This window comes from Zosterops lateralis, assembly GCF_965231275.1.
Source record: "Zosterops lateralis genome assembly, chromosome: 1".
Classification (NCBI taxonomy): Eukaryota; Metazoa; Chordata; class Aves; order Passeriformes; family Zosteropidae; genus Zosterops; species Zosterops lateralis.
In genome coordinates, this window is record NC_139762.1 from 135,506,056 (window position 1) to 135,522,149 (window position 16,094).

At 35.9% G+C, this 16,094-nt stretch overlaps 1 protein-coding gene across 1 annotated transcript in view; it reads right to left on the reverse strand.

The window, feature by feature from the left end:
* Positions 1 to 601: 601 nt before the first annotated feature.
* NUDCD1 (NudC domain containing 1) overlaps positions 602 to 16,094 on the reverse strand; it is a 38,869-nt gene continuing 23,376 nt past the window's right edge. The window contains exons 5-10 of the mRNA XM_083876717.1: positions 14,368 to 14,553; positions 12,168 to 12,375; positions 9,959 to 10,103; positions 8,566 to 8,691; positions 6,718 to 6,877; positions 602 to 5,500 (exon numbers count right to left, since the gene is read on the reverse strand). Of these exons, the coding sequence (XP_083732843.1) occupies positions 5,208 to 5,500; positions 6,718 to 6,877; positions 8,566 to 8,691; positions 9,959 to 10,103; positions 12,168 to 12,375; positions 14,368 to 14,553 (1,118 nt within the window). The 3' untranslated portion in view covers positions 602 to 5,207. The remainder of the gene's footprint in view (positions 5,501 to 6,717; positions 6,878 to 8,565; positions 8,692 to 9,958; positions 10,104 to 12,167; positions 12,376 to 14,367; positions 14,554 to 16,094) is intronic.

Consider the following 16,094-nt stretch of genomic DNA (forward strand, 5'->3'; position numbering starts at 1 on the left):
TTAGAAAGTGTATACTCATCACAGCATAATGAAAGTCACGTTCTAAGATGATTAATTTTTTAAAATTTGCTTTCCTGTGTTTTTTGTGGGTTTTTTTGAGAATTCCTTGAACTGACATTAGATTGCAAAAATGCACTAGAATGGTTTATAAAGGATATTTTGCATAGAGCATTAGATTGGTAAAGACTATGACAAGTATTTTCCAGATGTGCATCTGAAACTGTAATTAGACCTATTTTAATTAATATCCAGTTACCACTTCATGACAAAGACCTTTTTGTAAAGAGTTTTTCAGAAAAACCTTAAACCTTTTACAAAGGAAAAACTGTTACTCCAGCAAACACTTCTCTAAGAAAAAGGGACTACACCTTGAGTCTGAAATTACTGAAATAGTCTTGATGAAAAGGCTTGCTTGATGCTTGGCTCTTCTACGTCAAAGATGTTGAGTTCTCTTTAGACCTTGCTGATTTCTATCCATAGCATAAATGAACATGTATTGCATAGGGAGGAGGCAAAATAAATCCCATCAGATTTCCAGAATTATAGGCCCATAGGACTGACAGCACAAGATTTTAAACCAAAATTTTTATTACATGGCTAATATGTGATTGACTGCAGGCTTCAAGTTCATTTAATCTGCATAACAAGAATAGAAAACATAAATTGACAGAAGGCAAGGAAATGAAAAAGCTCTAGTGGCTCTTTTTTGAAACAAAGCACAAAAAATTGAAATAAAATATATGCTTTAACCTTGTTTGATATTCTCATAGGATCTGTTGTTTCATTAATGAAGAGCCACTTTTTGACAAAGGACAGACATACAGAACAAATCCTTCCTCTTTTCCTTCACTTTCCTGCAAAAAGTCTGAGGTAGGAGGAGAGGAAGGAAGGACAGATCTCTCTCTTGCATCTAGAAGGCCTTGTCCAGATAATTGGGTTTTGTACATAAAGAAGACACAGAATCAGAGGCACAGTGTGCATTTTAACACAAGAATACACCTGAATACTTATCAACTTCCTCCATTAACTACCTCTGTAAATTCGTGTGTTGGCAGAAATGGAACATTAGCAAGGCTGTACAGAGGATTTCAAAGAGATAAACAAGGAATGCAATAGTGCATGTCTTGGCAACAGCCCCGGCCCTGCAGTGCAGACATCTGCTAGAACTTTGCCCTAGCAGAAAACTCCTTAACACAAGTTTTATTTTAAGGAATTTCTTATTTCTATTTTTTTTTCAGTAGCATAGGAAGGCTACACATTTAAAATTGCTATAAATCCCTTAAAATAATTTAAAAATTTTAATGTTTTTTCCATTTATTTAAACTTGTAGAAGAATATATTATGCATTCCAAACATGCAGTCAAGGAAAGCACTGAAAAAGAATACTACAATCACATAATGCAGTAACAGCCAAGTAAGCCTGTAATAGTCAAATATTTTCTCTGAAATTCTCTGAACAGATTGTGATTGGGACTTCTCAGGATGAACTGTCTAAAAAAGTAAGATTTCCAGAAACAAAATCCTATAAAAAGTGAAGCAAGGTTGTCAGAAAATCTTCTCTTAAATTCCACATTTTATACCTTGCATAAGTCTATTTAGGATATCCTGAACAAATGAGCCTTAAGAGTGACTGAATACAGAAATGGAAATGCTGATAGGAAGTCTCTCCTGGTGGCTTGCAGCCATTTAATTATCATAGAACGGTTGGAAAGAGACCTTAAAGATCATCTAGTTCCAACCCCACTGCATGGGCAGGGACACTGTAGGTGTGCACCTCACATGGTGGGGTCTGCACCACCACAGTACCAGGGGTTTCCATTTTAGGAAAGGATTTGGGTTTCATTCTTTGTTTTACTTACAAGATAAAAAACAGAGAGTTGGATACCTTACTTGGCCGTGTTCCAGCACAAAGACACCTGTTGGATCCTTGAAGCTGTACCTCAAAACTCTGTTAGTATTTCTATTGGGCAGGATGCCAAGAATCCTGCCTTACTCCTTTATGTACTCAAGAGTGCACAAAGACTTTCAGTGCATTTTTGGAGTGTTGTAGCTGGTGCAAGGAGAATCCTTGCACCTGCCACAGCTTTTTTTTCTGTATGGTTTGTTATTTTCATCTTAATTAAAACATTTTTGCTTTTCAAACACCTCTGATGATGCCATCTCGCATAATAAAATTTTAAGCCATGCTGGGACTGCTGGCCAAACCCAGAGGTGACACACCTGTGAGGAGCTTATAAATATCTGGCTCCCCCTAAATGTGTCAGGACACCTTGCACCAGGCCAGGCTGCTCAAAGCCCCATCCAGTCTGGTGCTGAACTTTGAGGGATAGGGCATCCACGACTTCTCTAGGCAACTTAGTCCAGTGCCTCAGCACTCACACAGTAAAGATTTTCCTCCAGTATCTAATCTAAACCAACTCTCTTTCAGTTTAAAGCCATTATCCCTTGTCCTACCAGTACATGCCCTTGTCCAAAACCCCTCTCCAACACTCCTGCAGGCCCCTTTCTGTACAAGGATGCTCTAAGGTGTCCCAGACACTTCTTTCCCAGGCTGAACAACCCCAACTCTCTTAGCCTATTGTCACAGAAAAGGTGCTCCAGCCCTCTGAGGAGCTTCATGTCCCTCCTCTGGACTTGCTCCAACAGGTCCATGTCTCTGTTATGCTGGGATCCTCAGAGCTGGATGCATTTCTCCAGGTGGAGTCTCACCAGGGCAGAGCAGAGGGGCAGAATCACCTCTCTGGACCTACAGGCCATGCTTCACATGAAGCAGTCCAGGCCATGCTTCACATGAAGCAGCCCAGGACATGTTTGGGTGCACATTGCTGGGCCAGGTCCATCCTCTCATCCACCAGCACCCCCAAGTCCTTTTCTCCAGGGCTGCTCTCAATCCATTCTCTGCCCAGCCTGCTTTTGTGCTTGTGATTGCCCTGCCTCAGGTGCATAACAGCTTGCCGTGCAACAGCACTCCGGGTTCCTTAAGGTAAAAAACAATTTAAATAATGAAATATCCTTGACTCTCATAGCAGCAAAATAAGAGAGATACTACTTTATACATCGCTCCTGGGAGCCATGATTACGAACAGATGAGTAACATGGAAAAGGGATGAACCTTTTCTCTGTGTTCAGTTATTTCCAGATGCAGACAAGAACTCCCTTGAAACAGACAAACATTTGGAATGTGAGTTGTAATCATTGCATATTGTAATACCTGTGAAGAGATAACCATTTTACTTGACTTTGTTTCCTCTGTTGAAGGAGACAGCGGAGCATGTTTCCAAACATGTAACTCACAGCAAGAAGAATTTGACAAAGAACAGCTGAAATTCTCATCTACATTGAAGCTGTCTGCAGTAGACCAGAGGTGACAAAGGCATGTTGAGTATGATTCCTTTACTCTTTCATTCCTCCATTTCCAAATATAACATTCTTAACGTTGTGTCCCCAACGATTAAATCTCAGGTTACTAAGTAATACCCATATACATCTAAAAGAACTTAATTTATGCTGCAAAGTAATAAGCTACGTCATTTTTTCTATAGGACCTCTGTAGGACTTCTACTACCTTGTCTGACATCATTGGCCAACAAATAAAATTTAGATGCAGAACAGTCATGCAATGGTAATACATTCACTGAGCCTTTCCAAAAAGCATTTTCAAGACAGTTTCAAAAGAATAGAATGAAAAGAGGTTTACAAATCCTGTCTGTTTTAACTTACTCAAGTAAAAGTAAAGAAAAACTTTCCAATATTGCATGTACAATATAATCCTGCTATGAGGAGAAGGAATATCAGGTTCCTTGAAAACCTTCTGCATTTGGAGGGTTTTTGCAAGCCACAACTTGACTCCTTCTTGTTATTTAATCAGTTCACTAATGCAAATCTGGAGAATTTACAGTAGAGTCAAAACAATCACAACTAAAGAAACACTTGTCTCAATAGATTCTTACAGAGTTCTGAAATAATATTGGCAGGGAGATGCAAACTAAAAGGCCTCCTGTGTTTGTGTCTCTCAGGACTTTAGTACCACAGATGACAGCAGCTTTCTTGCCAGTACACAACATGTTAAGCATTCTTTGCTATGGATTTGTAAGCCAACTATGAAAAAACCCAACTCACGGTGGAGTTGTCACAACTGACTCTTTGGTTTAAATGCCAATTTAAAATAAGAAACAGAAATCTTCAGATACAACTATTCAGCTCAATTAACCATAACAGTTTGTTAAACTAAAGCATCCTCACTGGCCTGAGTACTCTTACATTGCAAATATACCACATTTTGACTTAGGCATCACAGACAGAACAGTGAAGTGACAGTGCAGCATTTACAGTGGCATCTGAGGCAGACGCAGCACCTCTGAGTGCCCCATCCCAGATTACAATACTGGTGCTTTTTCTGTCAGCCATTTTCTCATTGTAAATGAGTCACTTGAAATGAAGAATAAAGTCAAATGAAAATGGCACAACTGAGAGAATGACAAGAGCTTAACTAACAGCACTAAATGTACAATTGCCAGCTATACATTGACCCTTACTTTGCTGCTGGAAAAAGCTACTGAAACATATTCTAGAATTTGAACAGATTTTACAGCAAGTACAGATAAGCCCCAAACCAGTAATTTAAAATGTGCATATACAGTAAAACTGCTCCATTTAATTACCTGTATAAGAAACACAAAACCCCATTCATTTCACTCACATTTCACTCAAAACTACTGAATGTCAAAATATCAAATCAGTTTTTTGGTCAACAGTATTTGAACGTGAGTTTTTTTTTCTTTATTATATGTTCTACATTGCACATCATAGGCTTGTAACTCTTTATCTGACTACTTTTTTCATAGGTAAACAGTGGCACTTAAAAACAGTAGTGAATTCTCAAAACTCAGAAGTATAGCAAATAAAGTCTTGGAAAAAGCAATGCATAAATCTATTCACCTATGCAATAGCAGCATCTGACAACTACTCTGACAAAAATGTTAATGCAGAAGACATTTTCCCATAGCTCTGTAAAAGCTTACTTCCATGGCAGCAAAGTCAAAAACCTCTCACTTTCCTACAGAAAAATTCTAATGAAGAAATTTGATTCTCCTGTAAAACATCCCCCTTTTGATTTCCAGCAAATTGTAGTGCACTTGTCAGATCATCCACCAATTCACTTCTATAACAAATTCTTAACACAAACTACAGCAGAGCACACTGAATAATTAATTTCCAGAGTTCACCTTTATTAAAAACAAGGTTTTTGTTGTGAGAACAAATAATCTCTCACTCGTAGCTTGAAAGCCTAAGATAGGATCACTGGCTTCCAGGGTTGCTACCAGCTGCTTAGCAACCTGTCCTACTTGTCTTCCTTCCTTCCTGTTGTAGAGAACTGTGGCCAGAGGAGTTGGCTGGCGATAGATGAAAACTCGCCGCAAACACTCGCAGAGAGCAGCGTAGGAGTAATCTGGAGCACAAGCCATGAACTTCTTGTCTTGCTTTGATGCTTGGACATAACCTATATAGCCCAAAACCAAGGAGAAGGGATAAGGAATAGATGGGTTTCAACAGAATTTTAACTGGCTGATAAAAATCCAAGCTAAACTTAAAAAATAATATGCAATTTTAACCAAAAAAAACCCAAAATAAACAACAACAACCAACCAAGCAACCAACCCCAACACCAACAAAAAAACCCCAAACCACTAAACCACTCTTATTACATAAGCCAGTACTTTCTGAAGGGATGCATTAACCAGTTTAATACCAATATACAATTCTCATATACCTCATCTTAACTGGTGTTTTGGATACATAAGTACAGCAAGATACTCTTCCCACATCTGGCTCCTTTCTGCCTCACAAGGTCTTTCATTTCTCAGCAGGATCATAAGGCCACAGATATGGTCCATATGGGCAATCTTGGCCTAATATTAGCAGTCTAAGTAAAGTAAATCTCTTCTCTCTCCTCATCTCCCAGTGTGAAATTACGTTTAAGAATTAGGATTTCCGAGTCTACCTAATCTTGAACAGACACTTAAAATCTGTCTTCTGTTTAGAACTGACCAAAAAAACATTACTTTTTAACACACTGTAATTTCTGTTAATATTCACTCAGAAAGCAAAAAACCCTCCCTTTTTCCACTTTCATTCCAGGACTCTAGTATCAAATAGATACAGTTCAGACTGATTTCCTTTCACACTTCTGTAAAGAGAATTGAGATACAATCTTTGCAAAGTGATCTACCATCTTTCTGCAAGGTTATTTGCTTCACTTCCATTATAAAATGCATGCCAAAGGTTATCACATGGGTCAACAAGACAGGAAAAATCTAAAAGTCACTTACTAAAATACCTTACCGTAAGATTACACACACCTAGACATGTAATCAGTTAACTGCAGCTACTGCCCTGATGATGTCTAAGTGTTAAGGTGGTGATTATGCTTTTCAGTCTCTAACTCAAGGTAACTTATCCAAGGAGCTCTCCTTTTTACTATGTAGTTCTGTGCTTACATCCTATGCATGATCTGAAAAGGCTTGTTTTCTCCACAGGGCCTAAATATTTCATTTCTATGTTCTCTTATTTCTAAAATTGAGCTACCATGCTGCTATCAACAGAATTTCAAAAACTTTCAATTCAGATTTAAGGAAGTGAAATATCAACATAAGCCATAGCAGAAGTATTCAGATAGAAAAGTCTCAGAGGTGTGTGACACAGAAGTTAATTTCTTACCTAAAGCATTAAAAGTTGCAGTGTGTTCCCACATATTCTCTGGCTGGTCAGAGTGAGGCTGCCAGAGAAGAGCATCAACGTCATGCCTCAGGCAGAAGCACGGCATTTCTTTGGGATTCACAACAACTGAGAAAAGATACTGGTTGCTTCCAAGATTAATCTGAAAACAAAGCAAATACAAAATATTGATTCAAAGCACAAATAGCAGATTCTGTTACACATACTGCCTAAGTTAGATGATAAACCATTTCATGCTTGTTATTTGACAAAATGTTTGAATACATTATCCTGCATCTCACTGATCAACAGCTCAATATATCACAGGTGCCTCACATATTTCAAGGAGATGCAATTAAGTTTGTTGGAGTAATATTCAGAGAAAACATTATGCCCACTACACAAGCAAATGGGAATGTGTTTTGTGCAGAAATGATTTTCTAGAACAGACCCTAACCTACAACTTCTCATGTTAGGAAAAGATTCTCTCTAAGTAATCACATCTGGTTTTCTGCAGGGCTAATAGGGAAGGAAATACTGTCTGTCTCAGGTAAAAGCTGGCAAGCATTGAAACGAGGATTAATTAGAATATTAAAATTACGAAATGTCAACATTTTTTAATTTACTCACAATCAGGTAATTACTAAATTTCAGATTAGCACACTCTTCAATAAAAATGTTTGTAGGAGTTGTTGCTAAAGAGCTGTACCAGCCCCATTTCTGAAGGAAAAGGCCTCATAATTGCTAACAAGAAACCCCAAATAACTTGAAAGAAGAACTAAATCAAAGTAAAAATATATTCGTGAATGCTGAAAAATATACTGAAATACTCATATTTCTACAAACTCTAACAAGGACCAAGTTCCCATAGAAGAGGCTGAAATCATGATTTCCTACCCCCAGTAACTGTCCTTTGACCATGAGGCTTTAAATACATTAACCTTCAAAATACTTTTATGCCACCCATCCTAACTTGCTCCACAATGTCTTGCTGACTGCTAGAAAGCAGCCCTTTGTGATCCCATGAGCTTATGTTCCTCCTGAGCTGTGAAATGTCTCTGCGGCATTTCTTATCCTTCAGTATGAGAAGCAGTAGTTTTAGGCTGAGTTATTTAGAACTTTATCCACTCTGGTCTTGAAAATATCAAGAGAGGTGGCACAACTTACTTACCCATGCTACAACCATGATGAAGTTTTTGCTTTCATCCAGTTTCAAAAAAAAAAAAAAAAAACAAAAAAAAAAAACAAAACAACAACCAAACAACCCCATGACAACAAGTTAATCTGTAATGTTTTCATATGATTTTGTTGTTTCCAACTCCAGATAACAGACCAGATCAAATCCTAGCTTACTGTTAATCATGGTTACTTACAACCCAAATTGAGCCTGGTATTGAAGAATTTTGCCCCCAGTCTGTTCTTTTCAGTGTGACTGACAAAGAAGTATTATAAAGTGATCTATGCTCCAGCTTCTTAGTAAAAAAGGTCAGGTTTCTACTAGGCTGTCTGAAAAACTACTGAGGAAAATGCAAACTAAGTCATCTAAAGAATTTTATGCCACTGAAAAAGACCCCTTTCTTATAATTACTCTGATGTAACTTTGATTTTTAAAGTGGCTCACTTGTGGAAGTTTATGCATTTTTTTATCAGAACAAAAGGAGCCTTGTTTTTATATTAAAATGACATTGAAGGACACATAGGGATTGACAATTTCTGTTGCTACTATGATTTGATATTATGGCAGAAATTTGTATGATTTCAACAGTCTACAGATTTTTGTACTGATAATAGAGGTCAAATTTCAAACAAAAAATGTTTTAAAATATTTCTGTAATAATTTGCAGTACTTACTATATGAGTGACTTTCAATGTATCACCATCAAATCTGCACAAGCTTGCACCATCTTCAAGAAAAGCATCACATTCTTCTAACTCTTGAGCATTACAAGGTGGGTTTTCCTTTTCAGGGTTTGGATTCTGAAAAAAAGAATGAACTATTGAAAAAATAATATATGAATCCTTTTTATAACACAAAAAAAAAAACAAAACAAACCCAAAGAACAATTGAACATGAAGAATTATTTGCATTATCCATACTGAATAATTAAGCTGTTATGTACTTACACAAAATTAAGAGAACGATTTCTGCTGTGGAGGACTGCAGAAGTGGTAGGTACAATAAAATCAATTTCAGTTTGAGGAAAGGTACATAAGCCACTAAAATATGGACAATAAATTCCCTTCTCTAAGTAGCAAAAGTATACAATCCTGAAAATATATGCACATTTACTAAATGTACATACATCAGTGTAAGCTTGTTTCAGCTTGCCATCAGTAATGCTATTAAAAATGGATTAATTAATTTTATAAGCACGACACATTTTAGTTTTTCTAATAATAATTTATTAAAATCTATTTAAAATTAATAAAAGCTTATGATTAAAAATAATCAGTTTAATCTCAGTATGAAGTACAAAAGAAAATAAATTTGAAGTTCCAAATAAATCTATGGTCAAAAGATTTACTACAATATCTTGCTCACAAATACTGAGGGAGGAAGGAGAGAAATCAATCTGGAGTACTAAATAGAATTTATTTTAATAACACTTTCCAGCCTTATTAAAGACAAAGCAATAATCTAAATCCAAATATATCAAAAGCCACAGGAAGGCACACTTCACAAGTTTCAGATGAGAGGCCATTTTCTAATTAAACGAAGTAGCAAGCAAATAGCAGCTAAAAACTACACTTTACTTTAAGTAGACTTCCTGTACAACAAAAATGCCAGAAAGTTCATGAGTCATGTTTATAGTTTCCTACATTTTCCTTTTAAACAAGTCATTTACACTCACAGTCTCTAGGTCAAGTACAGCATCCCCAGGAAGACAGTACAAAAGTTTTGCTAACCTACTGATAAACAAGAAACAGACATCTTTTAAAATCATTTAATTAATTGCTTTAAAACAAAGTGGCCCATCCTAACTGGTGGGAACAAATAATGGTAAATCAGGCTTCTGTTTGGTGCCTGATCACATAAGTTAAATTCAGTCCCCCTTGAAGGTGGTTTTACTGCTCAAAGTACATTCACAACTCTAGTGCCAACAGTTTCTTACAGTTGGAATTAAAAAGGAATGAATAGTAAATGAACTGATGAGCTGGGCCAATGCAGCGCAAGTTAAGGAATCGAGAAAAGACAACATGCAAAAGTACAAAAATTTTAGGTGTTTGATTCTTGACTCTTTACCATAACTTCAGAGGTAAGATGCATCAGGCTTTCAGCTATTTCAGAGCATTGGGAAGGGTCCATAATGAATTCCCCTCGTGTGTCACCAATGATGAGCTCTGGCCACCGGCATCCCTCATTTTTCTTAATCAAGGAGATTTCCAAACTAAAATGCAAAGAAAAGACAGAGAGTAGCACATGAAAACCCTCCATCCACTTGTCAGATTAGCCAAAAAGCTCTAAATGTAGATAAGAGCATTTCTGCTCTTCAAACTGAATAAATAATGAAAATTACAGAAACCATTAGCATTCAAATAATAAAATACACTATACTAACAAAAAATATTCTAAAGAAAAATGGACCAAGTATGTGATTTCTAATAGCCTAAACACAAACCTTGAGGTGTTCAATATAAGTGTAATTTACCCTGAAGCAATCTCATTAAAATATTTCAAATATGGCAAGAAATAACTTGTAAAGCAATCTATTCAAAGACTGGCAGAATTTTACTACAGAGGTTTATTTGAAACACAAGTAGTACTTCTTAGGGCTATTTAAGTGTGCCCTACCTCTATATAACATTTGGGACAAAAATATTTGTATTTTATAGACCTCAGAAATACTAAATCAATTAATTATCTATACTATCTATCTAAAGTAATATCTCAGAAGGTTTCTGTAATATATATAAAAAACCCCAAACAACAACAACAACAAGAACCCAGTATAATCACTAAACTATTAGGAATAACTAATTAACGTGAATGAAAAATAAGAGACAGCCCGATGCACCAACATAGTAATTCCATTTAAATACTATGTTGGACAAACACATTGATATACTGATAAAACTGAAGTCAGATTTATTATACTCACTTTTTAGATACACTTACAGGTTCTCCAGCAATGATAGCTGCAGTGTTCCTGACAGAAAACCCTCTAAGTTACTAATTACTGCACCATAGCAGCAGCTCTTCAGTGAACTCTGAATCAGTTTCTAAAGTAATTACTCTGGTATTAGGAACAGCAAACTTTTACAGAAAACATTTGGAGCAAGTTTTTGATTTTTAATCAATAGATTTATAGCGGTGCTGCACAACACTAAGAACTGAATACAACTTATTACATTGAAATATGGAATTACTCTTTCTCAATAAAGTAGAAGCCTGAGATTCATGCAATAACACTCACTTGAATGAGTAATAAAAAAAATCAAGTTATTCAGCTGAGTTGTTTTTCAGCATGATACCTAAAAACCAACAACCCACACATTTTAATTAGTCAAATTTTAATATACAGTTATAGTATAATCTATATAAAAATATTAGTCCTTCTAATTTTCTTTTTGAGAATTATTGTCCTTTACATTTAACCTTTTGGGAACTGCAAAAAGCCGAGGGTAGCTTTTGTGTTAGATAAACAGCTGAGAGCTGTTGAGTGGATCACCTGGTGGTGTTCATGTTCCTTCTTGAGTTCATTAAAGAGTGTGAATATCTCTGAGATAACCAGACCAGCATGGCTAAGTGAATACATGGCTCAGCCCAGCCAGAGAATGAAAATTAGACAACACACATAAAAAAATCCTGACTATGTTTTAGGGAGCTCTAAAATTTTTTTTGCACCCTTTTCATTCTTTTGTAATTTTATTTCATAATGAAAAAATCCCTCTAAAATTTACTTCTCAAATAAAAGCAGGAACATTTCTATTTGAGGTCTACAGCATGTTAAGTTCACACAGATTCATTTTCTATTTTTCTATAATGCACACACTATATAATTTTTTTAGGAAAAAATAATAAAGGTTTTTTAAGTCAAGCCTAAATAATTTCTGTTGAACTATTATTAAAAAGATTGTTTGTGGAAAGCAGAAGAGAAAATAACACAAACAGCAAGGTACATTCAGACTAATCAATCCTGAAACATAGTGAAAAAAAATTGTTGAACCAATTAAGTTTACTCTTCTTACAAATCTATGTTTAACATTTTGGTACTGGGTGGGTTTTTTCCTGGAAAATAATTGCAAAAGGAAGGAATTACTTTCACAATTAGATAAAGCAACAGTACTGAGACAGCAAAAGCCAGTGAACTGTTTTCAGGAGAGGAAACATTCTTGCAAAAAGGGACATGGGGTGTAGAATTAAACAGACCATTCCAGAAGGGCCAGAAATCAGATCTGGTGTATGTTTGGAAATCAGTTCCTATCAATAGAACTAAAAATATATACAATACCTTTTGTCCTCTTTAATTATCCATGTGCAGCTTTCATGGTCCACAGATGAATAGAGATTTCCTTCCATCAAAGGAGTCTGGTCTTTCAGTGTAACACATATGTTGTCAGGGGAAAAATGTATTTTTATGTCATCTTTCGTGATGTCTTGAGGCAGGTGAACTGTTATTGTCACATCATCTTCAGTCTGCTGCCAGTAGTAGACAAGGTCTACAATTGGAAACATGCAGGAAAATACAAACTAGATTACAAGGATTACTGGATTCCACAACATTCAATGCTGAGACATCTGGAGACTTGTGAAAGAAACTGTGGTTTTGAAAGAGTGGAAATTAAATTTTACTCTGAAAAATTTACACAAAATATATTCTGATTATACAATGGAGAAACACCTTTTTAGCAATCAAATTCATTTGTATCCCTCAATTCAAAAGTAATTTATGTCTATACTCAAATATGCTGGTAGTTATACAATGGACATTAACTATTACTCTTAAGTTTACTGTAGCATTATGAAATTGGAACCTAAAATGTACTTAAAACAATGAAACATTAATGATTAATAATTTGGTTAGAGGCATCAGGTGCAGTACACTGACAAACTACTGCATGCTAGAAGTACATGCCGTTTAGACGTGTGAACACTTTTTTCCTATATATTTTGCCAGAAGCTACGTTGACTACTCAACAGAAATAAGACTAAGTAGTCTTAATCTGCCTCAGCTAATGGAGATGAAATAAAACTACCTGCCCAGAGGTAGTGATTGACTTTTTCTACTGTGTCTAGAATCTGTCTGATTATTAAACTGCTAGAAAAAATGGCATTTTAAGAGAAATGTTTATAAAAAAGGAAGGCTATGACAGCATCAGTGGGTAATGCATAGAAAATACAAATAAATATATTCTCTGAAGAGCAATCTTGTACAAGTTACCTTTCTATTCTGAGAAAAAGTAAAGTATGGGTTCCCCTTGAAAGCTCTCAAGTTGTCACAACCCAACCCAAGATTCCACTGATCAAAGCCTCATACCAGCAAACTGTGACTCTGGAAGGACTCCTGCACCTTGCCACTTGCCACAACTGCCCTGGTTGCAATGGATCGGCCACAGGTGCTACAATTATACTTCCCCAGAAACTATTGCTGAGACATGACAGCCTCCACAATTTTGAACACTGACACAAACTGTATCTGATATTAAAAGTCCATTGTGAATGCAATTTTATGTAACTGTGCAAATAAAACTAGAGCCTACATTACGTTTAGCAAAAGGGAACTGCATTATGGTGCTCAGTGCACTGAAGAACTCCTCTGCCTCAAGATTTGTATGTACAGACTATTCTTAATAAAATTACATGTACAATATCACTGTTGTCATAGTGTTTAACATTAACACATTCCAGAAATTTGATCTTTTTGTATTACTTTCCAAAAAAGATTTTCACACTTTCACAAAGATTGTGCTACTATCCTTCAGTTAGAATTGGTTCACTAACCAATGCCTCATAAGCAGAAACAGAAATCAAACGTGAAATAATCCAACATAATTACATAAACATAGACATTACAGAACTTAGTGATTTGTAGGAATAAACTACTCTATTAATAGGCTTTTACATACTAGTTTTGACTGCAATGAAAAAAAAAATGTATGAATGCATTTTGTTCGAGTTTTTCTGAACTGTTTTGCCACTGGAAAAAAGAGAATCTTTTACAGGAGTTTCATTCTTTAAAAAGATTTTTCGAAGTAATTATTTATATTTTATAAAGGCAAGAATAAATTACATATCAAAAAGCTTTCTGATGAATAATAATAATAAAAAAACACAGCAGTTTGGGGAGGTCAGTGCCCCCCTCCCAGCTAGGAAGACTGATTTCTTAATCTGAGTACTTCAGATAGATGCCTAAATTTAGGCATTAGAAATCCAACTAATACTAAAAACTTATTATACATCTGTCTGCAAAATATCCTTTTCCTTAAGATAACAAAATTCTTTAAGCGTCTCCTATCCAAAAAAAGCCCCACCCAATATAGGTCCATGCACAGTAGAACTTCCAAGAGTAAAGACAAACTGAAGTCAATCTGTCCAGAAGACAGATATTAAAACATTTATTGCTAGAGTTTCCAAACAAATGCTAAACTAATGATGTATGTCCTAAGTCAAAGAAGAGAGCAGCCTAAGACTGCTGTCAGACTGAGTCTTACCTTTCTTTTCATTTGATACTTTTGCATCATCATTTTCTTCTAATTTGTCGCTTTCACTTTGCATAAACGTGAATGGTTTGTGGGAAACAATCATTAGACCATCCCCACTTGGCTCTATTGCTGCATAATGGGGGACTGATTTTCCTTGCAAAACTCTCCTTTTAATGATTTCGTATCTATGATCACCTAGAAAATAAAATTTTTAAAAAGTCACAATATATTTCTAGAAGACAAATTATTATCTAAGGCACTCATCACATTTAAAAATACTATGCAATTGTACCTGTTCACTCACAGTACTATGGTTTTCCAATGAGTTATACTGGATTAATCTAAGTCTGTCTTTTATTCTTAGGATGTCTTTGCTGATCACAGCTAGCCCAGCACAGCCTGTATGCAATTTTTTTTTCCTGTAAAGAAGGTCAGAAGACAGCTAAGCATCTCACATTCTCTGAATGCCATAAGGCAGCATGGTGGTTCCTCATTTCAAGCTTTTACAGCAAGTATTCCTAAATGTTTGGTTAATGAAAAAAAAAACAACTTGGAAAGGGTATACCTTTGTTACAGTCCTCTGAAGTACCACAGAAGATAAGAAAAGACCTAACCACTGCCTTCTGATTTGTTTTCATGCTTTCATTTTTTTGTTCTTTGGTAACACAATAGTGTTGATCCCTTTGTCCAGTCTGCCAAACAGGGCAGAGATCTCACATTTGTTGGCTGTCAACAGACATAACCATGTTTTAAGGCTTTGTTTTGATGAAGCAGAGATTTTGGTAATTTAAGAAATGGCTTGTTGATTAACTTTTACTTACTTTTACTAAAATCTGATTTGATAAACTGCATCCACAGACAGAGTTTCAAGGAAAGGCAAGCAACAGCAATTGATGACTGATGAAAGAGATTGTCAAGTATTGTAATTCCTCAAAACAGTTTTTATATTTTAGACTGGGTCATACATCAGTCTGATTTTTGAGATGTTTGTTTAAATGAAATCAAAATTTATTTCTCTCTTCATAATTAAAGATTGCTTTGCATTCTGTTATTTGCATCTCTACTGACAGTAATTTCAAAAATTTTCTGTTCTCCGGAAATGCTGGAGAACTGTCAAGACTTTTTGAAAGATTTTTAAATCCACTTTTAGGGATTCCTAGAAGAATATTTGTCATAAGTTATAACACACACAATGTAAAAAAGAATTTTTTATGAAAGTGTACAGTATTAAAAATATAAGTCTGTGTTGGTGCTCTCATGAGTAACAGTCTTCAGTTCTAGACTGGCAGTGCTAGTGATTTAGTTTTCCTTCTAAGTTATAAACAGGAATGTTCAGAGCTTTCTTTCCCTTGTTGAGCTGGCCACAAGAGCATAAGGCAGTTGGTCTCATGTGGCTTTCTGAGAAATATTTCCATCATTGAAGGTTTCAACAGCAGAAAACACAACTAAAGCCACTGAGGGCAACACAGCCCGTGGAAGGGCTGGAAAGAATGTCCTGTCAAGACTAGCTGAGGACTTCAGGCTGGTCTGGATTGGAGAAAACGAGGCTGAGGGGCAACCTCATTGCTGTCTACAGTCATAGAGAGGGGAAGTGGAGATGGAAATGCTGAGCTCTTCTTGGTATCCATTAACAGGACATGTGGGAATGCTCCAAAGCTGCACCAAGAGGAGATTCAGACTGGACATTAGAAAGCATTTATTTCCTGAGAGGGTGGTTAAACACTGGAACAGGCTTC